At 35.6% G+C, this 27,038-nt stretch overlaps 1 protein-coding gene across 44 annotated transcripts in view; it reads right to left on the bottom strand.

Annotated features, from left to right (window-relative positions):
• Nrxn1 (neurexin 1) overlaps positions 1-27,038 on the bottom strand; it is a 1,109,587-nt gene that overhangs the window by 996,256 nt on the left and 86,293 nt on the right. For 26 of the 44 annotated variants that reach the window (XM_075984298.1, XM_075984300.1, XM_075984304.1 and 23 more), the window contains exons 3-4: positions 12,692-12,709; positions 9,307-9,336 (exon numbers count right to left, since the gene is read on the bottom strand). The exons of 17 other annotated variants lie outside the window; for them this stretch is intronic. In XM_075984298.1, coding sequence (XP_075840413.1) covers positions 9,307-9,336; positions 12,692-12,709 — 48 coding nt within the window. The remainder of the gene's footprint in view (positions 1-9,306; positions 9,337-12,691; positions 12,710-27,038) is intronic. One more of the 44 variants, XM_075984299.1, reaches the window with a different exon arrangement.

The following is a 27,038-nucleotide window of genomic DNA, read 5'->3' as shown; positions in this document are numbered from 1 at the left end:
TTCTTTAGGTAAGCACAACAACAAAATTTTTAGCTATTCTTTAACCTTTGCAGATTGCTGGAATAATTTGCTACTAGGTTTGAAAAGCCAGAACTAGCTTGTATTCTAGGGCTTCCCTGCCAAGGGGAATCACAATTGACCAATTTAGGGAATTCCAGCCCTTTGGCAGCATGCTAACCCATTCTAAATTTGGTTGTTTCATTAAGTGGATAATTAAATTTCCTACAAATGTATACAATCTTTAAAATGCCAGCTATAAAAAATAAAATGGGAAAGTGGGTCAACTGACCATGTAACTTTCCCAAGAAACAAAATAAATTGTGGTTTTTAAATGTCATGTAACAAGATGCTGTTTTGATTTTCTGGATGATCTCATTTGTGGCTTTGGTGGCATAATTTCATAGGCTATATCTGTGTTATATGGCAAAATGATCGTAAGAGGAAAAAGAAAATAGCCTTCATTCACAACTATAGGAACATCCTAACTCTTACTTGACTGAGAGTAAATACATATGACTCCCAGAGCTTCAGCTGTGTCAGTTCTGCAAGGGCAATTCTGTGACCTAAGATGCACAGCACTTCAAAGGTGAATAAACCGATAGAAAAGGAAGGACTTTGTCTGGTATGGGTAAAAGACATTTTCTATAACTAAGTATAAATTGAAAGTGAACAGCTTCATCTTGGAGAAGTAGTAGCATCAATGAGGTGATATTTCTTTCTTCCTTTAAAAAAATTTCTTTGTGGATTTTTGGGAGCCTAACATCATGCACCCCAAGTTATCTTTCTTAAGGTCAGTAAAATTCCCTTTTGAAAAGCAGGGCTTTTATAACCTGCATAACAGAGTGTGATCCACATCAATGCTGACTAAATAACCAGGACTAAGGCTAAAGAAAAATCCTCTTTAACCACTTCCTCTCTCTTTTCCAGCTTTCCTCTCTCTTCCTCTTTTCCTTCTCCCATGGCTCTCCCTCTTCTCCAGCTCCATTTCCTCCTTTCCAAAAAGGACAAACATATGACATTTATTTTAAATAATGGCCTCAAACTCTGCAATTTTATTTGTTTGTAATCTGAGCGTTTCATACTATTATTTTTCATCAGTTCAGGTTCTGTACCTGATGCCTAATAGATGCAGATCTGGACTTTTTACCAATCATGCACATGAACACTCATCTCTAGGCATGGTAAAGTTGAAAACCTAGAGGTATGGATAGCTAACCTAAGAATAAGAAATCGTATTTTCTTGTTTGGGAAAGCACAACCTGAGCTACTTGAAAACAAAGTAAGCCATAAATTATAAAACAATATTTCCTTAAGAGATCACAAAAAAGAAAGCTATTTAGAAACTAAGTTTCCACAAGCCATTTCTGCTACATAAATATTCCTGGAGATGCACATGTACATGGAAGTACTGCCTGCTTAAAGAAATACATTTAAAATAGATTGGCAAGAGAATTTTTAAAGTAAATCTTTGATCATCACTGTTACAGGACAGGCTTTCAAGTCCCCACTAAATTCCCAAAGACCTTCTAGATGAAACAGGGAACAGGAAGATCAAAGGTCCCTTTAGTTTCCTGCATTCCTCTGGGCCAATGAGAAGACCTCTACTATTGAATTTTTGGCCCTTAGGGATATTTGTCTTGGAGGAAATAGAAAAAAAAAGGGAAGAAGAGAAGAAGGAAAGGGGAGGTAATGGAAGAGAAGGGAAGAAGAAAGACAAAGGGAACCAAGGAGGGAGGAAGGGAAAGAAAAATGTCCTATGAGACACCACAATAATTTAAAAATTTAATTTAATGTGGGATTTTGAAAATTATCCTTTCAATCTGCCAGTCCATTATTTAGCAAGCATTAAGAATCACAGAGGTATAAGCTTCTAACCTCTAACATGTGTGTTCTCTGTAGTACAGGCCATTAAGATGCCCAAATTCAGTTTGCTATAATCTAAAGTAATCTAATAATAATAATAATAATATATTGATATGATGATAAGAAGACAGTAAAACAAGGGCACCATGTTTGATATGCTTTGGGCATATTGTGGTTCATTTATTTTCAAAAATCATTTAAATTAAATGAATGGGATAACTTTTTCTATTCTTGACATAAAAACATGTCTAAAAACATTTGCAGTCTGTAACCACATTCAGTCATAGATTATTTTACTAACTGATATTACATGGATAATGTATTGGATACATGAGGTTAAGATTTTGTGTATTGTTGGTTCTTTTATTAATTTATTTTTTTGAGACAAGGACTTACAGTATGCTGAGGCTGACCTTGAACACATTATAAACCTCCTTCATCAGTCTTCTGAGTTGCAGGCTTGAGTCAAAGGTTAAGTAGCTTATTCAAGGTCAGGAGAGAATGAATATGGGCCTATATCCAGGCCTGGAAGCTTCAAGACTCTTCCCAATTTATGCTGATTACAGGTTATCATGTTTGGGTCTCACTACTCTAAATAGAAAACTTGAAAACGAGACGTAATGGATCCTGAACAATGTTTTGCAATAGGTTCCTCCTAAATTTGTCTTGAAAAAATCAGGCAAAGACTAGTTTCATAATAATGAACATACGCTATATCACAATAAGTAAGATCTCCTATGACGCTCTAGTACTACTGTTACTTTTAAAGTTTATTTCAGATGTTTTCTCCTTACACATTCAATGACATTCAGAGATCTGTTTGTTTTCGTCCATTACTATGAGAAATTATATAGTTTTATCTTATATAAAATTATATAGTTTATAAAGATTCTTGAAATCTGCTGATTTATCTGCTGTACTGTTTACGAAGCACTTTGCTCTATCTTAAAAGACATGGTTAAATATATTGAGATGAACAAAGCTGATTTTTAATTCAATAAATAAGACAATCATTTTAGAAAAGGAATATTTTTTAAATACATATGTTAAAATTTAAATGTGAGCCAGGTGGTGGTGCCACACACATTTAGTCACACCACTTGGAAGGCAGAGGCAGGTAGATCTCTATGAATTTGAGGCTGGCCTGCTTTACAAAGCAAGTTCCAGAAGAGCTAGAGCTATTACATAGAGAAACCCTGTCTTAAAAAACAGTAACAACAACAAAATTAAATGTGATTTGCAGCATTTTTTAGGCAGGCATGAAAGTTTCTAGCTGTATACCCCCCACCACCACCACACACACACAAATAACATGGAAAGTTTCTTCTATGTTCCAAGAAGAGAGATTAATTTTCTACAAATCTAATAACATTCTTATTTAGTTAACCAGTATTTTAAATACAAGGCTATGAAGAGAGTTTATGAAGACATGGGGAATTTACCAACCCAAAACTACAGTTTCTGAAAACAGTTTCAACTTTGCTATTTATAAACACAAAGAGATATAAATTAAATCATAGAAATGTCAAACAAACACATGTTCTCAAAGTGACTCGTGTTAATTGAAGACTGAGCAGACAGACATAAAGATAAACTGAGAGGCAACACTGAGCTCTTCTGTTGGCCATCTGGACCGAGTGGATGCTTAAAGTTCTGCTGTTTTCCAGTTCTGTGGACGTAAGAAAGATCCAAATTGCAGTGACACAGGTCACAGTGACAGACAGCTAAAGACAAACTACGTCTTAGCTGGCGCATATTAAAAAAACCCACAATTTCAATAGAACATATTACAATTTACACTCTTCTGAGCAATGAAGATAACTTAGTTTTAGGGAGCTAAATTAGAAAAATGTGACTTAAAGATCCATACAAAGTAAATAAGATCATTTTTATAATTGATTTGGAAATCTGAAAGTACAGTGAAGTACACATAGAATTTTAAAAAGGATTTACACATCAAAGGCTGGTGAGCCAATCCAAGCATGGCCCAAAGGTGCTCTGTAGCTAAAGAAGAGCTGAGCTACAGCAATGGAAGCCATGGAGAACACCAGTTTTGAATGTCACTGTCTCCCCAGCAGTCATATGCACACAGCAAAGACTTAGAGAAATTATTGTGCTTCAAGGAGGATCCTCTAGGAATGTGGGTTTTATTTAATACAAGATTCCAGAGACTCCATTGCCACCTTTCAGCACTTAGGGACACAGAAAAAAGGTGTTCTATAGCTAGTGGGCCAGCCCTCACTACACAACAAATGAACGCACACCTTGACATTTGCCTTCCCAGGCTCTGAAGCTGTGAATTGCTGTTTAGAACCTAACCTAATCCATACCATTTTGTTCCAGCAGCCTGACTGGACTATTACAGAAATGAAATAAAATAAATACCACAAGGAAGTTTAGCTCTTATACAAATATCAAATTTATTTTATGAGTGGGTTTAATAGAATAATATGACAGGACATAAAAGTTTTTAAATACTACAAGATTGAGGGCTGTTATCAATTAATTATTAAGGAATCTGGCTATTTACTGTGAGAAAAATTATTTTGATTTTTCTTAGGATTGATTCTGATTTGAATCTTAAATATCAGTAATACCACAGAGGTAATACATTTTTGAATACATGAAAAAACATTTCAGAGTTCGGCTTATAAAACTTTGACCTTCTCTAAACACCTTGGATCATGAACAAATAATAAACGTTCATTTGATAGATTCGAGAGAAGAATTATTTCACAGAAGGATTTATATTTATATAAGACACAAAATAGACGTATCATAATACAAGACTTCAATTTGGAATTTTCTAACAGCTGAATATTCTACGGTATACTAGAGTTAAGAAAATTAGAAAAAAAAGATGAAATCAAAGAGATATCACATGACCTATAGATTTGGTTATTTTTCCTTGTGGTGACAAATGACATTAAAAATCCATCAGGGGATTCATCCCTGCAGAAAATGAATTTTCCTTTTCCCAGAACCCATTTGTTGGCTGTAATTCTTCTTCTATGTGCAAAGACCATGAGAATTAAAGACAATAATACCTCGACTTTATATTTCTTTAGAGATCCACTCTTTGGTATGCTAAGGCAGATGGAAGTGATATCAGAATGGTGATTATTGCTAGATAGACAAACAATAGCTTTGGGATGAAATTTAAAAGACAAAAGGAGGTTTAGAGGAAGAAATAAACACATCCTGCATAATCTTCTGCTAGTTTCTTCTGAATACCTCAAAACATTTCTCATCCTTTTTACCCCTTCCTTTTTATACTTTGACCCATTCCTTTTCCAGTCCATAGTGGCACATTGTATACACTGGTATCATTAAAATGGCAAATTCAAGACCCAGTAAGAAAAGAAATGTCCTGGAAATATCTAATGGTCAACCAGAAACATGAACTGCCTGCCCTCATGGAGCTTCCACTCTACTAGGAAAAGGTGACATAAAATAAAACAAAACATATAAATGCACAATTAGAATCCTATCTGTGAAGGAAAATACAAGCCTTTCCTCAAAGCATCAATATGTAACTGATATAATTAGCCTTTTACTCTCAGTTAGTGACCAGCAATTATGGCTGGATTTGCATGTATAACATATGGCTATTTTTCTTGATTTAAGAGTCATTCATTCTTTCAGAAACCTATTATAGTAAAACCAAATAAGTAAATTTAAAAATAAACAATTGTTGGAATGACCTGAACAGTTACATAGACAAGGACACTCATACATTGGCACCTACAAGTGCACTCGTGCATACACATACATACACAGACAGGGGTGAGGAAAACACCAAATTTCTAGGGAAATTGTTAAATTTAGGTTCTAAGTAAAAATAAAATAAATCACCATAACTATTGATCCCAAAAATAATGCCAATGACAACTTTCAAGTGAAATAAATGTAAAATCAATAACAAGCAATACCCTAAAGACTATTTGGAATCATACAGCCAGCAGCAGTTAGATTTTCCATGGGCACTGCATGAGCTCTCCAAAAGAAAGCTATAATCCATTAAAATGGAGATTATTCTTAATTATATTTAATTAAAGGGGAAATATTTCCACTTTAAATCATAAAACAAATTTAAATTATTGACTCTCAAGTTTGAAGCAAAATAGCCAGCTGACAGACCTAAGTATGATGTCCCATGAAGAGAAAACATTCATTTCATTCTTCATGATTCTGCTACCATACAACATGAACCCCTAGCCATTTTTGTCGTACTGAAATGGTGAAATATTTTGCAGATTCCAAACCCTGAATAAGCTGGAAGAGATCAGGGTCCACATCCACTTGGGAAGGGTCCATCAGAAAGGGACTCTAGTGTTACCTTCTGGTGGAAGAAATCAGGAGGATGAAGAGGTTTTTTCAAAAGTCTCTCTTTTTCACTTCTATCTTTACTTATTTTCTTTCAATGAAATGCATTCATCTCTAACTGGGTACTTGGAATTTAGTAAAAACAATTCTCACAAAAGAAATCAAAGCATTAATGATGACTGACATTCTTGAATTCAAATTTGCTTCTAGATACAGACACAGAAATAGGTAAGTTTCCAGAGGTCCATTTCAAAGATTCTTAGTTCACTCTGCCAGAGAAAAGTGGAGTAGAGTGCTTTACAATCCCATGGTGATGGAAAGATTGGAGAGAAACAAGAGTTTACAGAATGAACCAGTTATGTTTCATGAGTCAGATTTAACTTCTTTTTAATGCACAACTAGCATTGAAGTTGATGTAGAAAGTTACAAAGTGAAATTCATAGACAATATTTTAGTCTTCCAACTGAGTGACAGAAATACGTTAGTCTGTGCACTAATTCATCCACATGGTACGCTGACAGGCTGAGCGTGGTGCCATGACAGTCACAATTGTACTTTCTGCTCTAGAATGTAAATTGGTAAACTAGTTCACAGTGAAAAACTGACAAAGTTTATTTTTCATTTTTATATATTTAGAACAAACAATTATGTGATGGCAACTCTGATATTCAAAGTAACCCCTCCATCTATCATTAGATACACACTGATTCCAATGATCATTTTTTAAAAAAGGAAATAGAAAAATCAAATGTTTTTCCTCTGTAGCTTTGCAATGGAGAACAAAAATTTGATAAAAATGATGAAATGAAGAAAATGTCTGTTACACATATCAGCAGAAATATTTGAGACTTACATAGTATACTGAAGTGACTCTCAACATTAATTACACTGAGTTGTTATCAACTGGATGTAAATATGAACTATTTCATGTTTAGTTATATAACTAGAAAAGTATTTTGAGTTACTTTCAAAAGAGTTACTTTTTTAGAGTATAATGGATGATTGTATATACTCAAAGTCTACACTTATACATTCATATAAATATATACATACACATACTGAAGCACATTCTATTAACAAGAAAGCAAAAGACAATTCCTACATATAATCTTAACCCCGAGTCCACATGCAGAACAGAATATAGACCATTAGGGATACACTCACTAGAGCTCTCTGTCAATGGGATGTAAGCCTTGGGAAAAGGCTTTAGAAACTACCCAAAATGACTCACCAATGCTTTAAGAGAATTGATGACACCATCATTGTCATGGTGACTAAGACTCAAAACAAAATGAAGCTGTACTATTGGAAATGGCCAACTGGCAAAGCTGTGACAGGTAAGTGAAAGCTCTATTTTACAACGTTTAACTTAGATGTCATTTCTTACTTAATGCTTGGCTCATGTTCAGATGCTTTTCTGAAACAGAAAAGGTTCCATGCTGGATGATACAAATGCAAGAAGGTAGAGCAGCAAACGCTCATCCTAGTCACGATGTTAACTTTTAACACATAAGAAAGTGTCATAGAATTCAAGGAAAAGACATATTGCTGTATCTAAGGATAATTTTAATTTAGAATCAGAGATCAAGGGTGAATTAACTATTTCACAATTTAAAACAAAAAAGGTCATTCTAAACATTTACCAGGGATGTGAGTCACTTATTTCCTTTGCTAAACACAATGTAGATGCATCTAAACAGCAAACTGAACATGCTTCTTCTTCCATATACTTCAAAGAGTATTCATGCCTGACTTACCAGGTGACACAGCAATATATAGTTGCTATTAACATTCTTCATGTTAGTATGCATAAAGAGCAAGCTTGCTTTTCCTCTTTTGTTTCCACCACAGTGCTGCCTTTTAGGGCTTCCATGACATCAGTGTGTTTCTATGACATCTAGCAGGCAACAAGGGAAGAATCCAGAGCATACAACCCCAGAACTGTGCTATAATGATTCTTGCATCAGGCAGAATGGACAGAGCAGGTGTGTCCATTCAGAGACGAATATACGAGGAAGATATAATTAGAGTCACTACACTCATCATTTAAATACCATTAAATGATACTGCAGGGACTGACACCACAACCTATAGCTAATTTTTAAATATACTAATTATATAAGCCACTGACATGGAAAAAATTAGTCCAAAAAGCAAAAAAAAAAAAAAAAACATGGGAGGGCAAAGCAAAAATATTTCAAAGAACGCTTTCTTACCTTACATTCATAAATATTCATTAACATACACATACCTACCTCCCAGTACCTTTCACCAATGCCAAAGGTCTACATACATTTGCATAACTTAAACATACTGTAATCCACACAGATGAAACTAAGAAGCAAAATAATGTAGTACCTTTACTTTTACCTATGCATTTGATGAGATGGGTCCATGAAGAAAGGATTTCCAGACAAAGAGAATAAAGAGGAGAAAAACAACAAGAAGAATTATGAATATATGTAGATGCACTGTTCTCTGAAAATTAAACAAGACAAGAGAATATAAACAATGTTTTGAAGACAATGGAAAGGCAGTCCATACATTCTGAGAATTCTGCCTGTTTTTACAGAAAGGTTCATGCAAGGGATTAGAAGCCCATGCTCATGTTTAAAGTTACATAAAAGAAAAATCTCAATGCCCGTAGTATCAATTGCATGGAACATTACAATCAGCACTCTGGAAACCAAAAATCAAAGCTGTCTGCAAGTTCCCAAACTGCCATGCATGGATGAATAATGGACTCTTAATGGAGCAGGTGAAACTGGGGGTTTCAGATGTTAGCTCCTGACTGCTCTGGACTTTCCTCTTCTGTAAGGACTCTCCCATAGACACCAATAAGAAAAGCAGGGTTTCAGCCAAATTTCTTATGTCTTATTTATTTGCAGTTGTCACAGTGAGAGGGATGGAGGGATACAAGCGTCACAGGAGCAAAACAACATCAAACCAACAAATAGAAGCAGAAAATAAACCATGAAAAATGTGAACAAAAGCTATGTATTTCATTTGCAGCCACATCGTTTCCAAGCATCCGCCATACTTTGCAGCGATGGTTTTGAAAGCAGCTACAGAACAAGAAGCACTGAAAGCAGAGTGGAAAAGGAGCAGAACCCATACCTTGGTCGCCCATCATCAGGTGTGCCAGACCTTGAAGGGAAACAAGAGCACAGTCAGCAATAAACAAGGGAGCATGGGAAAGCAGGCTTGTCACGGTGACAAAAATGTTCAGTGACAGACATCTTGCTTCCTATGAGACATGCCCGTATCACAGAGGCAAATCAAAAACATTCTTTCAACCCTTGGTTGGAATGCTTTGGGGCAAAGAGTTATAAAACAGCAGTGTAAACACCAGCATATGCCGTGCTGTGTATTCTAAGTGTTAGTTAGAACAAGCAAAAGCATGAGAGCATGATTTAAATTCAACCAGTCCCTTAAACAGTGCATCTGCCCTTCGTGTGCTTTATAACATTTGGAACATTGTCTTCAGAGGGCTTGCCATTGTTTGGCAATAAAATTATATTTTACGAACACCCAAAAGATTGTCTTTATCGTGGGCTGGGTCTGATCTTTTTCCTCTCTTCAAAAATGAGAACTTTCATAATTAAATGGGGTGTGGGAGTGGGAAGTGGCCTAAGTCACATTGAAATGACAATGCAGAAATGTCCCCTTGTCTGATGCAGGTGGCTCAAATGCAAAACCAAGATAATTAGGCATGCAATTGAAAAGCTTGGATTTATGATACAGTCATGTTTTCAAGAAAGAATGGGTTTTAAGTAGATTCAATTAATTTTTCATGGGAAGAAAATTATTTATCATTTTAATTAAATGTTGTTCTGTGTTTATGCTCCTTTATTTACTCAAGTTATACACTGCAGATATAATATCCCCAAGAAATTTTTATGAAGATCACTATTTTTCTAAAGAAAATTGAAAATAGTTTCTTGCTTTGATTGGTTTTGAAGCATGTTCTCAGTATGTAACCTAGGATCGCCTCAACCATAGTCCTCATGCCATTTGGCCCACATGCCCAGCTGTTAGGATCATCTTAGCAAACAAAAGAGTTTATGTGAAAAAAGAGTCACGTGAAAGAGTACTTTTTCTGAAAATCATGAATCATAGCAGCTTAGTCTCAACTCCGAAACACAGCTGTCACTTTTGGATATATTTCAATAACTTTATATACAATCAGAGAAATGTAAGATCAAGTTTAAAAAAATCTTTCTTTTCAATTTCTAATGATACTTCAAATAGATTTGAAACTTTGAACTTGAAAGCATCATGCACCAGTTGCCCCTGATCTGCTTTTTCAAACTCATAAGTGTATTTTTATATTTGGTAAGGCTGATACAACTAGAAATTATCCTGTAATCACAACATAATTTGGAAATTATTTTAACAGTGAAGATGTTTCTGGAACAGCATTTCTAGAGGGATTTCAACAAAAATAATCACATAAGTGAAAAATATTTTATATGTGATTAATTCAATTCTTTATATGGTAAAGAAGAGGTTCATTTATTCAGATTTTTAATTTTTCATTTAATCTCACACATATCTTCATATATACATTGGCATATATATACACATCTATACACATGTATATATTTGTTGTAAATGTATATATTTCCACCTAGAAACATATTTGTATTTCTAAGATTGTTTTGTAGTCTACCTCGGGAAATTAGCCCTGGTAAGATCTAAACTTCCTGGAGATCTAACTTTTAGAAAAGAGACTTAGAAATCTGTGGTACATTTGACATTGCACCCAAAAGGAAATTAATAAATCTCCAGGGACTACTATTTCTCTTGTTCCATTTCTAGCTCTAAAGGGAGCTTGGCCGCAATCTTATAGTCACATTGTAAAGCAAGATATTAAAATTATGATTTAATAACTTTATTACAACAGTTGAGGGACTTCTATTCTGAGTGTCTTATCAATGCCTTGCACCAAATGATTCTGTGATTATGGAGAAGCATTTCTACTAATTAGGTTGACTTTAAAGTCCTTTGGAAATTCAAAGGGATTAAAAAGAATGAACATTTTACAGAATTGTTTAAAAATACAGAAGAAAAATTTACAGCTTTTGTATGTTCACAAATTTAAAATTATGAAACTAGAAATCAGAAGGGATACAAAGTCATCATTCGGGGGATATGACAGATTGTTTCTTTAGAAATTTTCACCTATTTTGCTTGAATATCAGTATAGTTCTGTAACAATTATTGACCATGAAAAGGTGACAAATTTGATGCTGATCTTGCGCCGATCAATGTTGTATTACAATGAAGTCTTCTTTTTGAAAAGAAATGACCCCTTTGTGACCTCAACTGCACTAATCTTTCACTTTGACTAGAGGCAGTTTGTGAGAAGTCTTTCATGTGTAAAAATGTAGGTGTGCTTATGAAATGACTGCATCCCAACCTGTAGCAACAAAGTAGATTTATGTTAAACTCCATTTCCTGACACACAAATGTCCACACATTGCTGACAACTGTTAAATACTGTGATTATACAATGTATATAGCAGGAGATAGTCCAGGTGTGGCTGTACTCAGGAGGTAAAGCAAGGTGAATGTCTGCAATTGTGGCAGCAGTCTGCTCTCTAGGCTGAGCTACACAGCAGGACCACATTTTAAAAAAATGGGTGTGAAATGATGAGAAACTTATCTGTCTATTCTTTTGCTGCAGCTAATGCTTTCTGTGTTTATCTCTTCCAGATTTGGTTGGTAATATCAGACTACTTCACCCAAGTTCTATAACAATAAAATATTGAAATATGCTTTTAGGAACCAATGGGAAAAATATATGACTTTCCCCAAATTCCATGATTGAGATAATCTAATGATACTCCAATCAGTCACCCTAGTGTTAACACACTAATGGTATAAATATACTTACCCACGATCTCATGGCTGAACTGTGAGCTTTCATTTCCACTGGCAATGGCTTGTATCTCAATCTAAATGTGTGCTTCTTTCTTATTCTCAGTGTTTTAATCTATGTTCTTTTATAATTTGAATCATTTGAAACAAACCAAGGAGGTTAAAATGACAGAGTAATAAAGATATATGCCAGAAAAGAAACTATTTTGCTCCAAAAAAAAAAAAAAAACCCGAAAAGGTAAGAAAAAAAATAAAGAAAAAGAATGGAGACAGAATCACACATTGTGTTATAAACTTCAAAGAAACACTTTATTTTTTTAAAAAAATAAAAGAAGTAGCATTGTATCCTGTTTCCATATAGAACACTGCGTTAAGTATTTTAAGACTCATATGGGCTGCTGAAATACATCAGGCACTGGAAGTAAGATTGAAGGCGTTTTTATCCCAGAGACTCATGGGGTGGAAGGTACAGATGTGTTCCATATGCAAAGTGATACACAACTAGAAATCGAGGGATGATCAGAAAGGTCAACTTACCGTCTATATTCGAGATGTACTCTATGAATACTGAGAAATAAAAAGCAAAGAGGAGTTGAAAAATAAGGTAGAAAGCACCCACCTTCCACATTGTTGTCTTCTGAAAGCACATTGACAAGGAAGGAGAGAAAAGGAGAAACATTCATTAAGCAGCATGCAGACTGGACCTTGCCTTTGCATGTCTTCCTCATGCAAGGCACCAAACACATCATGCAAGTGCTCCATCACTGTCATTCAAGGGTACAACAAAACCACAGGAGAGCGGGTTTCCTCCCATTGGCAGTGTTTACTAGATGTGAGACAAAACTGCAATAGCACTGTCAGGCCTTGCACAAAGGCTGTTTGTTTAAGTAGACTTTCAATGCTCCCTGTAAAGGGAGCTGCATTACTACTTCAGGCTGCTGGCAGGGTCTTTCCAGACAATTTTTAAAAACTTTTTACTTTTATTTTGTAGTAATTCTAAAAAGCTCTATTTCTATATATTGACTTGGATCGCTGTAAAAGAAAGCCCATTGGTACTAGCAGTGAAATTTCACCAAAAGTTACTTTACTTCTCTCAAATGGGTTATTTCCATTATCCCTTGGTTTTGAATGCTTCTAATAACTTCCTTCGAATAATAACTACAGCATAGATTTATACAACAAGTACCAATGATTCATTTGGTTTATTTATTACAAGATCAAATTTTATTACAAATGACAGTTTGCTATAATTTACTAAGATGTTGCTGAAAATATGATGAATAGAAAAAGTGCCCATTGCAAAAGAAGTACATTAAACTAGACTTGTTGTGGTAAGGCTAAAGCTTACATTTAGCAAACATTTCCTTCTCTTTTCATTTACCTATATGATATTAATATATTTCACATTACTAAGTATATGTTTTCATACATGTACATCTATGCATAAGCACAATACAACATGTATATATTTGTAATATATGTAATTTTATATAAAACCCATTTAAGTGTACAGGGCTTAAACTGATTAATGCTAACTGAGCAATTCTAGACTGAGACATGGGAGTTGGGAGAAAGGACTGAAATGGAAGGGAAGGCATTCTTACTGACGCAGGGCAAAAACAAGGTTTTAATACTTACTTATTAAACATTTTAGCTGTTAATTATATGGACTGAAATTCTCATCTGATCCTTAGATTTTATATTTGTTTAATTAACTTTACATTATGCATGGAAATTTGAACTAAAACAGCTTAAAAACTAAAGAAACATGCCTGTAGTAATCAGAGGATGAAACTGAGTATAAATGCACCATTAACACTTACAAGTTTAAGTGCTATTTTTCCACTGGATGAAGGAAACCATGAATTTAGAATCGTGATTTTGTTTGAATGATAGGACTAGAGACTGAAATACGCAGGTGCCATAACTCATTTCCGTAGCAAAAGATACCTGATTAGAGGGGACACAACATTTTAGGCAACACTTGGTTGGTTTGAATCTATTATTATTGAAGAAATATTTTTTTAAAAAATTCAAGTATTTGGTAGGTTTTTAAAATTTTTTGGTTTATATTTTATTCAATAAGCTGAGTTCATTTCTTATCAATAGAAATTCTGACAAGAAAGTCACACAAATATTTAAGTATGTTTGCTGTATTATCCTGGAAATATATAAATAACCATAATGTCTATGATATCCATTAGTTTATATCTATCTGATTCTGGAAACTTTTTTTTTTGCTTAAGGTATTTTTTCAATGATTATTCAATATTAACATTAAATAAAACTTTCAATACTGGGGAGAATTAATTCCTCTGATCTTATTGAATTGCTGTAAGGAAAAGAAGAAAAAAAGCAGACAATGACTTAGGTAAGGATGCTGCAGCCGTAAGGTTAAGGTCATTGGCTCCATCCACATACGATGGTTTTCTTGCACTGTTAGGAGAGGAAAAGGCCCTGACATTCAGGTTTTCTTTGTTCTTACTCAGATTGAGAATATGCTTAACTGAGGGGCCTCTGATGTGTAAATTCAAGTCAGGACCAATGTGCAACCATCCTGATCTGTGTATGTCCAAAGAAATATATTTCAGAATATTTGAGTTTTCCAAAGAGCTAAGATATTGGAGTAAAATATAAGGGGATATATCAGTTTCATTTGAAACATGCTGAAGAGAGTTGGCTTCAATCAGACTTGTCTTAAGTTTCTGTAATTTTCAAAGTTAATGACGGGGAAACACACACGTACATGTGCACACACACACACACATACCCCCTCCCCCTCCCACCCACACACTGAACAAACAAACCAAAAAGAAAAGAAAACAGAATCCCAACCTTCTCCTTCCTCCTTTCATTCTACACTACACTCTGGTGTCCATTTGCTGACTATGGTAGTTAAAACATGCTGACCCAAGGCTAGCCCATGCTTTACTTCACACGGTGGTTGCAACTTTAACTTAAGGTACTCAACCCATCATGAGACATTCTTTTCTCTAGTTTTCTGGCCTGTTCTTACATGAACCAGTGGGTGCTGAGTTGGAAGAAATGTTTTGTTTTTTTTTTCTCTCCAGCTTCAGTGAGTGTGTGTATACTGTGATGCAAACAAAGGCTATTAGAGTTCTGAGCAGTGCCAGGGACGAACTGAGTTTCCACATGCCTTAGTGTACAGGGATGTCAGCTTAATGTGTAGTAGAAAGGGACCCACTTGGCCTTACCTGTAGACTTTGTCAAAGGAGGATATATCTCTTATATAAAAACCCTGGCTTTGGAAGTCACAAGAAAACCCACAGAATCAGCTAACCTGGACTCACAGGAACTCACAGAGACTGAACCGACAACCAGGGAGCATGCATAGGACTGACCTAGGCCCTATGTATATATTTGACATTTGTGTAGCTTGGTCTTATTGAGGGGCTCCTAACAGTGGGAACAGGGACTTCCTCTGAGTCTCCTGTGCTGACTTTCAGGTCCCTATTCCTCATACTAAGTTACCTTGCCCAGCCTTAATGTAAGGCGAGGTGCTTAGTCTTCCTACAACTTGACATAGCATGTTTTGTCGAGATCCATGGGAGGCCTGCCCTTTTCTGAATAGAAATGAAGGAGGAGGGGGTGTTGGAGAATGGGGAGGAGGAACTGGAAAGAGAGAAAAGAGAGGAAACTGCAGTCAGGATGTAAAAGGAAAGAAGGAATGGAAGGAAGAAGGGAGGGAGAAGGAGGGAGGGAGGAAAAAGGAAGAAAGAAAGGAGGGAGGAGGGAAGGAAAGATGGAAGGAGGGAAGAAACCAACCCTGACTTCTTAGTTTTGCAGACATAAAGCAGGTCTCTCAGCAATCAATTCCACTGTTATTACTGTGTCACTTAATAAAATCTTGCTTTTGTATTCCCTACCTATATAAAAGTCAGGAATCCAAACCTGCAAAAAAAAAAAAAAATTCCTTTTCGTTCCTTTAAAATATGCTTTCCCCAGCAAATGGGCACCATGCCAGGAAGGATAGCTTATGTGCTGACATAAGAGAAGTAACAGACCACTACACAGTGTCCCTTTAAGTTATTACAGGATTGAGTTATAGAAACGTGTTTCTTTTGCTCCTAGCTTGTAAGAACATTAAGGACAGTAGAAGAAACTACCATGATGGCACCTAGAATCTGCTTTTAATGTAGTTTTAAGATCTCAGTTGGGCAGCCCCATGGGGAACTAAATGAAAGATGAACGAACACCCGGCACCTCAGCCTTCATTTGGTGTCTGTCTCCTTTATTTTTGGTCTGATTCTACTTGGGTCTACCTGCCTGACATATGTCATCAATCGATGCTGACGTCACACAGGAAAGTCACTGTCCTAAATCTCAGCACCTTGGATTCCAAGAGGAGCACGGTCTTTAGAAGAGATTCCTCCCACCCTCTTCCCTCACCGCACACATACCCGAGCACAGGCAATTTTCCACGAAGTTGAAACTGCACTCTAAACTTAAAGTCGTCACCATGCAGAAGCCAGAGGGTTTCCACGTGTGATGGTAATGATTAGCAATTTATGGAAACACCTTGAGAGACTGGAGTTGAGGCAATCATGGAGCTTAATGGGATCATAAATTGACAAGGACTGCATAATTATGCAGACCTGTTGTTCTCTAGTGAATCCAATGATCATGTCAACATTCCTAAAATGGGCTTGGAGACATTATATCATTTTATACCTTCCTCTGCCCTCTGTTTTTGACCAAAAACTGGTCTCTAATTGACCCAATGATGGAGCTAGTGAGGTTACTCTATTTAGACATCTGGGGCTCTAACTCATGGCTTAAAAATCTCATTGCAGTTTCTGCACTTGATCCTAGAAAAATAATAATGAATAAGAAAATGAATATATTTGTTTCAGTAACCTCAAACTCACCACCGCATCAGAAACTGAATCATTCTGAGTATACAAAGTTTAGAATAAAAAGCCACAAGCATCATCTTTTGGTATATTCAATCAATGTGTTGAAAACTACGAGGGTCCTCATCTAAATGTTCAATAGAGGTCAGTTTGTACATCACTGCAGACCTTTAGATTTGACCAACAAAGCTACCAGGAACCACTTAGACATATTCTCTACTGTGTACTTTGGTTTCCTTTTCTTTCAGTTGTCTGTGACTGGCTCTCTTCAATGTCCTTAACTTCCTTTCTCTTCCATCCAAGCTGACAGGTAACTTGACACACAGATGCAGTACTGGTGCTCGCGATAGCAAGAGGCAGGAAAAAAACTACAGTTCTATGTCCTAGTCCATTCAGTGTGGCCGGAACATTGATACTCTTATTTTCTAGCTCCTCATATTACTTCTTCAAACTCTATCCCTTACCGCAGGAACTGAATGCCAGGATGGAAGGGTCTGGTTTCCATGGTAGCACAGGATGGAGCTTTGTTTGGCCTTTATTTTTTCTCTTAGTATTGGCAGTGAAAGCCTTTATAAAACCTCAATAGTCTGAGGATACTTCAAGGACTAGGGAATGGAGGGAATCACTGAAACTGGATTTATGCAGCATTCAGCCTGAGGAAGAGAAACACTGGCCAGAGAAAAAGAAGGTTCAAACAGAAAATAAAGCATAAAGGTCCATTATGGACACTAACAAGAGGAAAGAAACAGCTCTGGGCAAGAATCGAGCCAATTACAAAGCATTTTTTAAACAGATGGCCACAGCTCCTGTTCCAAAACGACCAAAAGGAGATTCCAAGGTTCTCTCACTAGCCTGCTCCATCCTGATCCGGTGAATGAGTGCACACAATTGAAGTTGAGCCACTGACGTTTTTCTGCCTAGGAATGAAAGGGGAGCTACTTCTAGACCAAGTGCAGCAGGAGAGAGACGATCTTGGTATTTCTGAGACACTTTAGAAATTAAAAAGCTCTGGGTAATTAATTCAAAATGATCTATCTCGGTGTTGGCACTCAGAGAAAGTAATGAGAAGAAAGAGGGGTGAGGATAAGGACAACAGAAGGAGGAGGGTACTGAAGTCTGTTTTGGTACTGAAACTGTTTGAGGGATCTACAAGAACTTAGCAATCATTGGTCAACCTATTAGAAAACATATTCAAAGATCCCTATATTATGATGTGATTTCTTTAAATAAGAGGCCATCACAAGTATTTTTGAAAATTATTTTACTTTTGGTTATGATTTACAGAGAGGTTTACAGCTCAATATTTCTATATTCATCTTGGAGTTGAACTTAGGAAAGAGATTTTGCATGGGATAGTGACGAACACAGACTATGGTGCACCTGTTTTTCAGCCATTAGCCACACCGGAAGCACTTTCTCATATGGGATTGATAGATAGCATTGAGCAGAGTGTTTCCTGGGAACTTCCCTAAGCTAAGCCACCATGCTATGAAATTTTCCAAAGAAAGCTCTATCAGATGAACAGTTTCTACCCTTCTGAGAGTTTGAAGTCAGAATATTTAGAAAGCCTAACCAAAAGTTCTGGGATCAGAGTGGGAAATGATTTTGAATGTTCCTGTCCATGTTTCTGAGTGCTCTTGGGATTGAATTACTCAGTATGGTTTTGTCTATAAACAAATGAATAGCAGTCTTCTGCCCTGTGTGTTTGTAGTGGAGAACACTGTACAGTTATCCTAATCCTTGCATTGTTGATCTAGAAAACAAATTTCACTAAAGGAGGCCGACCCTCCTTCTTCTAAAAGACACCTCGAACATATCAGTGATGAACAGTTTTTTGTTGTTGCTGTTCTTATTCACAAACCATTATCCTAGACAGTTTGAAACAAACCTTAAAATGCTACTTGTCTAGGCTTGGTTTTCTTAGAACAGTCCAAAACACATTTGTTTAATTTTTCTAAGAAAAACCAAAAGACTTTTGTGCTGAAATTCTGAGAACTTTGCATAAAACATGACTAAACTATATTATAAAAAGAAATCTAAATTTAGTGCTCAACAAATCAAATTTACATGTATTATATAAAAACAATGATGTTTATGTAATATGACTGACTTACCAATTAAATATTTTATATGTGCAGAAAATCAGAACTTATTACAAAATAAGGAGGGTTTCAAGTTGTTATTTTAAATTCCATAGCAGTGTTACACATTTATTAAATACTTTAGAAGAAAATGCACTAAATAATAATAGGACTTTTTAAACCCTCAGAGGTTTTCATTGTTCTCTTTGATTCATGTGCAAAATTCAAGACAGTTGCAACTTCTAGGATTTATGACTAATGACAAAATTTGGTTGAAAACACTGAAAATCATGGAAATGTATTTGTTTTTTGTGTGTGGATAAGTTAACTAGGCCAGACTTAAAATTTCCCAGAAACTCTCAACTTAGACTAAAATATTGGTAATAAAACAACAAATCCTTAATAATATTTTTAAGTGTAGATTATTTACATAGGTAATAAAAAGGGTGTGAATGGATCACCCAGTCCACAGAAATTAAAGTCATTTAGACTATGATGACTTGAGGTTTAAACATATGAAATCACTGTTGAGGTAGGGCTCCTACCTGTGTTTACCCCAAGGTATTCCAATCACTTGAAATTAAACACGGAGTATTTTTCAAATACTTCGCTGTCATTAAAACTTAAAGGAAACCATGCATTTCATTCACAGATGAAAATATTTTCCTTCCTTTGAAAAACATCTGAAATAAAGGTTATCTTCATTCAAAAGTAAGTATTTGGTCATTGATCTTATCCAGTATAAACTTATCATATGAGGACCACTGCTTTAGTTCAAAAATGAACATCTGCTAGAACAATACTTCACATATCTGATATATAGTAAATCTCGTAATGATTGGGCATGAAGGAAATAAAAATTAAGTACCAAACAAATTTCAGGTTTTTCAAAGATGTTTTAGAATCTAAACTGAAAGGAAAATAGTTGGTTCACAATATAACCAGTTTGACGTGTGTGGAGAAGTCACACATGTAGTTTGGGAAGTAACCTCTAACAATTAATTAACTGACAAGAGTGTTTTCCCAAGTGTAAGAGAGTTGCACAGGCCTATGCCTGTTGGCTTACTGATGTAAGTTCCTCAATTAGTGTATTCCTAAAATGTTAGGCTTGTTTAAACAAACATATATGAATATAAGTGAAGAATTCATTTGTGACCATATAAAACATCTTAGAACATTTACTCCATCCTTCAAAGTAGAAAGTAGTTTGATCCATTCTTTAAGTAACATAGTAGAAAGGTCATATAAAGGTTATTTTTTATATTGTACAAACTGATCTACGGTGTCAGGAAAAAAACCTGCATATTTTGGACACAGCTTTGAGACTGAAAATTTAACTTATCACACGTTTATTAAACAGCTCATTATATATTTCTTTAAAATGCTTGGCAGAACTATTATATAATAATGACTTCAATTAAGAAAAAGATGATTTCCAGGTTTGTAAGACTTTTAGAAGTCAACTTTGAAAAGCAGAACAAGAACAACAGCAAGAACTGCTAGCAAACATCAGTATGCTCTCAGCTGTCGTCACACAAGATACAATGTGGGCTGCACATTTCATTAGAAAACACGAAAGTTGCTTTTTTATTTAAACTTTTTTTTCTGTTAGAAATGTTGGCAAGAAACTATAGTAATTACATTTACATTATTACTGGTAACACATCTACCTTTAACACATTGAAAATATTCTATTAATGATAGGCAATAAATAAAATGCAGACTTTCTTATATATCTGATTCAATTTTTAATGCTTGTACAAATAGGAAGAGAGATCAAGTCAAGTATGCTCAGTCCTTGGTTCTCAGAGGCCTGATCCTCTTATGTATTTGCAGCTAAGGATGGAAATAAACTCTCATCCTGTTTCATCCTTCCAAGTGCTCAGGTTGTGTGATGTCACAATGTCAGGAGTAGCATTCCCCGAGCTTCATGATTCAACAGAGAATCCAGCGAAGATTGCATTTCAATTAGAATTAAATAACAGCAGTAATGGGGCTACAGTTGCTGTAGCCAAATTCTACATGATTGGCAGCTGTGTGATCACTCATTACCAGAATGAACAGCACAGATTATATTTCTGCCGTCTCAGAAAAATGCTATGGGAGTACTAATGGGAGTTAATAGGACCCTAAAAAGGTCTCTGACAATATCTAATGATAGCAAGCTGTATGTGTTTTTTATTTCTGTTCATTAAAGGGCATAATTTAAATCCATACTAATATTCTAAAAGAAAATGTAACTTTAGATTGGATGTGGTTATTGAATTTGTGCAACATAGAGAGCTATACAATATTTTCACTTTAATTTCAAGATAATAAAAATAATTGAAAAACAACCCAATAAAATTTTATTGTAGTAATTTTAAATATTTGACTAATTCAAACACTGAAAGGTTATTACCTTTAATCATCAGTCTTTTCTTTAACTATTGTGACATCATAGCCTAATACATTTTGTTTGTTAAAAAATTCAATTTAGCAATGTAGTATTTTTTACCCATTATTGCCGCTCATCTTCTCTAGTATTCCACTGGGTGTCATTAAACATTACTGCCATTAAGTTTCAATATATGACAATTTTTAAGGAATAGTGGGCTAATAACAATATATTTTTAGAACAGGTTAAACATACACTCCATCCCATTCTTTCACAATGAATTTTCTTGTAGAAAATAACTGAAAGCCCCCCTTTCTAATCAAACAAGCATCCTGTTCAGCATTAGACTGTAGAAAAAGGAATGATATGGACAAAGCATCAGTCTTTCTGGAGGACTGCAATGCAGCAGACACAGAAAGCCATGGCAAAAACAGTGTGAACGCAAAGTTCACTCCACTCTGTAAGAGGCTGAGCCGGCTAAGGAGCTATTCTGTGGAAACAAATGTGTCTAATGAGTAATGGACAAACACAGAATATTGGAAGGGAAAATGTGTACTGGCGAGTAGCAAAAAGGCAAAGCGGCAAAATTGGTCAGGAGATAAACTGACAGATCACATGAAGAATTAGTAAAATAGGCCTAGTAAGATTGCTTGACTCACAAACTGCTTCTAATACAAACATGAAAAAGTGAGTTCAGGTTTCTGATAACCTCATAAAAAGCTGGCATTGTGTGTGCATCTGTAGGTTCTGAGCTGGGGATAAAATCAAGCAGATCCTAGGGGCTTGCTGGTCAACTAACTACACCAATTGGTAGGCCTCAGGTGTGATGTGAAAATCTATGCCCAGCGGTAAGTGAGCAGAGGCAGAGTGATAGAGCAAGTGACTCAACACCAAATTCTGGCCTTCACAGGTACGGGAATAGGTGAGCACACCCTCAGATATTCATAAACCATACACAACACTCCCACACAACCTCACCCTCAAAAAAAGGCACAGCACAAACACCCCCCCACACACACACACACAAGTAAAATAAACATTCAAGTTTAGGTAGACCTGCCAAATCTATGTTTAGGACTTAAAAATTACTGCCATTAAATGCTAATCACTAGTTACGAAAAATGCCCTTTTTATGTTGATGGCATCAGATTTCCACTGTTACACAGTAATGTAGGAAGCAATGTCAAAATGGAAATAAAAAAATATATTTATGGCTTCAAGTACCTACAGAGAAACATTTGATCAGGTATTACAAGCACATGAGCTGCAACCTGGTATATAAAATAAGTACTGATTGATATAATAAGATTAAATGACCCTCAAATGACACTAAAATCATCTGTCTAAGTCCTACACCATGACATTAGAATGGCTTGACAGAGATTATACAATAATACCTTTTTAGTATTATTTCTTTTAGTCCAAAGAAGAAAATACATGTTGGAGGCCAAAGTTAGTATTCTATTTCAATTCAGTTTTACATCTTATAAATCAAGCATAGCTTAACTGAATGCAAAATAATTAATAAGCCTTAGTAGATCAACTTTATTGTAGTAGGAGCTGCGGGCTTGCTTTTTGTCCCGCCCAGCTCCCGCACGGCTAGCTTTACACCAGAAATAACAACACACAAACTGTATTCATTTAAACACTGCTTGGCCCATTAGCTCTAGCCCTTACTGGCTAATTCTGATATCCCAATCAACCCAGCTCTAATAAACTGTGTAGCACTGGTCTTACTAGGAAAGATTCAGCATGTCTGACCTGGCTGCTTGCTTCATCGAGTGTGTCTGCCTGGGAGAGGGGAGCATGGCCTCTGAGCTCACTTCCTCTTCCTCCCAGCATTCTGTTCTGTTTACTCCTCCAACCTATGTTTTAACCTATCAGGGCCAAGCAGTTTCTTTATTGCTTAACCAATGAAACCAACAGATTGATATATGACACTCCCACATCATTTAATTGACTCAATAGATTTCTTATATTATTATAGCAGAAAAAAAAGGTTTATTGTGTAGGGTTTGTATTAAATAATAGCTATGGGAAACAGGGTATTGTAGTAGGGCCTCACGGCTTAGGCAATGGGCCTCTTAGCTGAAGTAAACTCTGTTTAACACAGAAGTGTTTTGATGAGGAGAACAAAGTAAGAGAAGAAAAGTCTCTGTTTTTTGAAATACCACATGAGCAGCTTTGGTGTCATTCCTATAACAGCGTATAAGTTGTTTTGGGCTGACTAACAAAAGGACAGATCCAATCACCTAAAATGTCTCTATTAATCAAAAACAAAAAGGTGAAATTTGTAAACATCTCAAAACATAAGTATAGCACAAGGCAACAGAGATTACAATAAATAGTCAAAATCAAGACACTATAACATATCTCTAAGTAACACAAAATCTTGGCAGAGTCTATCAGGTCCTGAATCTACACAGTTTTTTAAGGCATTTTATGAGCATTCCTGGAATGGGGTTTGGAAAGAATAGGAGGATGGAATTAAAGGGAATCTAGAGTCTGCTACTACATAGGTTTAAAGAGTCTGGATGCCTTAAAAAAATAATGTTTACTATTTGGCCCCTTTGCCAAATGTTTAAAGTACTCCATACACTCACTGTGTGTAGAAGGAGCAGCGGGCTGCGTTCCTGCCACCCGGCTCCTGGCTGCCCAGCTAGCTCAGTTGGTAGAACATGAGACTCTTAATCTCAGGGTCGTGGGTTCGAGCCCCATGTTGGGCGCCATTTGTAGAAGGAGCAGCAGGCTGCTTTCCTGCCACCTGGCTCCTAGCTGCCTGGCTAGCTTATGCCCCAATATAATAACACAGAAACTGTGTTCTTTTAAAACATTGCTTGGCTCTAGTCTCTTACTGGATAACTCTCATATCTTGTTTTAACCCATATCTAATCATCTGTGTAGCACCACGAGGTGGTGTATTACCAGGAAGATTCTAGTGTACATCCATCTTGGGCTGGAGCTTCATCGCATCTGACCAGAGAGGAGAGGCATGGCGTCTGGCTCACTTCCCTTCTTCCCAGCATTCTGTTCTGTCTACTCCACCTACCTAATTTTCTGACCTATCAGACCAAGCAGTTTTCTTTATTGATTAACCAATGAAACAACAGATTGACAAATGACCTTCCCATATCAATTGTGGTCCACCAACAGTGTATAAAACCACTTATTTAATAGTAGCAAATCCTAAGGCACTGTGTATTGCAGTAATACCCATTTAATGATGTTGGCCATGATATGATAATTCTATAATTAATGCTTTCTTATTTAAACTGCACATTCAAGTACCTTTATTAATATATATGTGTGTGTGTGTATAAATGTATATGTGTATGTATATACAAATATACACACATATATATGTTACTTTATACATGTTTTTACTGCCTTATTAATTACTGTTTTAATTTACAAGTTTCTATGAATCTAACTAACTCTGGGTTAGGGATGAGTAGGTTTCTTTTCACAGACAGGATTTCTTTGCCATTATGAATCTTTTTAAATTAGCCTTGAATTTGTAGTTTTTAACATGTTGGTCATTACCCTTTTGAGGGTAGGACAACCCTTTCATAGTAGTCACCTAAGGTCATAAGCAAATAAAGATATTTTTATTTGCTTTTTTATAGCAATTTCCATATTGCTACTGATTCATAACAGTAGCAAACTTACAGTTATAAAGCAACAATGAAAATAATTTTATGGTTGGGGGTCACCATAACATGGGGAACTGCATTAAAGGATCATAGCAATGGGAAGGTTGAAAACCACTGGTCTTAGATAAATAAGGCAATTTAACCATTAGAAATATTTTTGGAGGAAGAATAATGAACAGGATTCTGGTATCCATTCCATTCAAGCTATTAAGAAGTTCTGGAGTCATCAGCTGGGTATGTCTTTGGGTTGTTATTGCTAATGGAAGGCTGGTGGTGAAGCTGTGATATAGAAAATACCTATTAACTCAGGAATACTACCTAATGTAATCTCACTTAATTAATAAACTGACATAATAATTGTCACATTAGTAGAAAGAAATCATTAAGGTCCAAAGGCACAAAAAACCATTTTATTCATTTCTTTATAAACATTTTAGCACAATCACATGATAAAAATGAGAGATTAAATGAAATACTAAGTGCCAGAGTTGGGTACTCTGAGCCTCAATACTGTGTTTTTTTCCTCTAAATTCCTGCTATTCAGCATATTCCCAATTAGTCACATAGGCCCTAGAAGTTTCTAATTTCTAAGTGTATCTTCGGGAAGAAATTCTTTCAAACTAAAAGAAACATAAATTAACCGAGTCAGAATTATGGATTAATTTACAATTACCAGTAAAATATGGATAGCATTTACTCAGAGGAATCACATCGTTTCTGGTATATTTAGAAACATAAAACAAATTTTTAATCAAACAAAATTATTTTGATAAAAATCCAAATAAAAAATTTTGCATCATTTTAATATATCTTGTCATTTATTGATTATAATGATATGTGGGTCAGATGGATACCAAAGCCCAAACACAGTTAGATTCCAACAGGTTTTCACCTATCTAACAATTTGCCGTTTTAGATTTGAAAAGCCAGAAAGCTACTTAAAATGGAATTCTTTATATCTTGAGTTAAACAGCTAAACTTATGTTTCATCTTATTTAATTAATACAATATCTAATACATAGATACACCCAATTAATATGATTAAAGCAGATATTTTGCATATGCACATGACATATATTTAGGTATTAAACATATTACATTTAGTGATGCTACTCTGGCCCAAAGCACGAAGGTATTCTGGGTCCATGCAGATGGATGATGATTATGGTTATTGTTGGTCTTTGGTTAATTCCTCCACACAGAGTTAACTGGATCATCAATGAGCAGAGTCACAGTTGTCAATTATGTTGTTCAGTGACTTGTAATTTACTTAACTGATTCTTGCTTAGACTATACAGCAGTGTAATGAGGTTTCCCTACCTGATACTTATTTTTATTTATGGTTTCTTGAATTCTGAATGTCCTTCTTATAATCAATAAACATAAGACACAATCATATTTAAAAATTTAGAGTTTTAGAATTCTAAAGCTGGAATGAGAATCAAAGGCACAGCTGTACAGCACAGCATCTCTTTGTTCTCAGGGTTGCACCTCTGCACAGAACTCCTGGAAGCAAATTGCTTAGAGAGGGGACATCAGGGAACTACTGTCTCTCCTCCCTAACAGGGTAGAAATTCAAGCAAGGCTAGAATTTTTATTTTCTTTTCACATGAAATTTGGATTAAAAACTGGAATCCTGACATTCTTGTCAACAAATACTCAAAAAAATAAGGGATTGAGGGCTAAGAATTAAACGACCACTCAAAATATTTACAATATTCAGACTCCCACCCCACAATTTTTTAAAAGGACATGTATTTTGCCTACCTCAAATGGAGATAGAATTTATATGTAATTTAATTTACATATGTAAATGAATGTGGTCCAGTGTTCTGTTACTAATTTATGTCACAAGCAAGCAGGACCTCTGAGAACACTATTATGCCTCCTTCTTGAACCAGAGTTATCCTACAGAAGCTGCTGTCACAAAGAAAATGGTTTATAAAATTAGGACTGAAGCAGGACCCTCTCTGTTTGCATT

The sequence above is a fragment of the Microtus pennsylvanicus genome, chromosome 8 (assembly GCF_037038515.1).
Source record: "Microtus pennsylvanicus isolate mMicPen1 chromosome 8, mMicPen1.hap1, whole genome shotgun sequence".
In the NCBI taxonomy this organism is placed as follows: Eukaryota; Metazoa; Chordata; class Mammalia; order Rodentia; family Cricetidae; genus Microtus; species Microtus pennsylvanicus.
The sequence above is the reverse complement of the archived record's forward strand: the minus strand, read 5'-3'. Positions and strand labels throughout refer to the sequence as shown.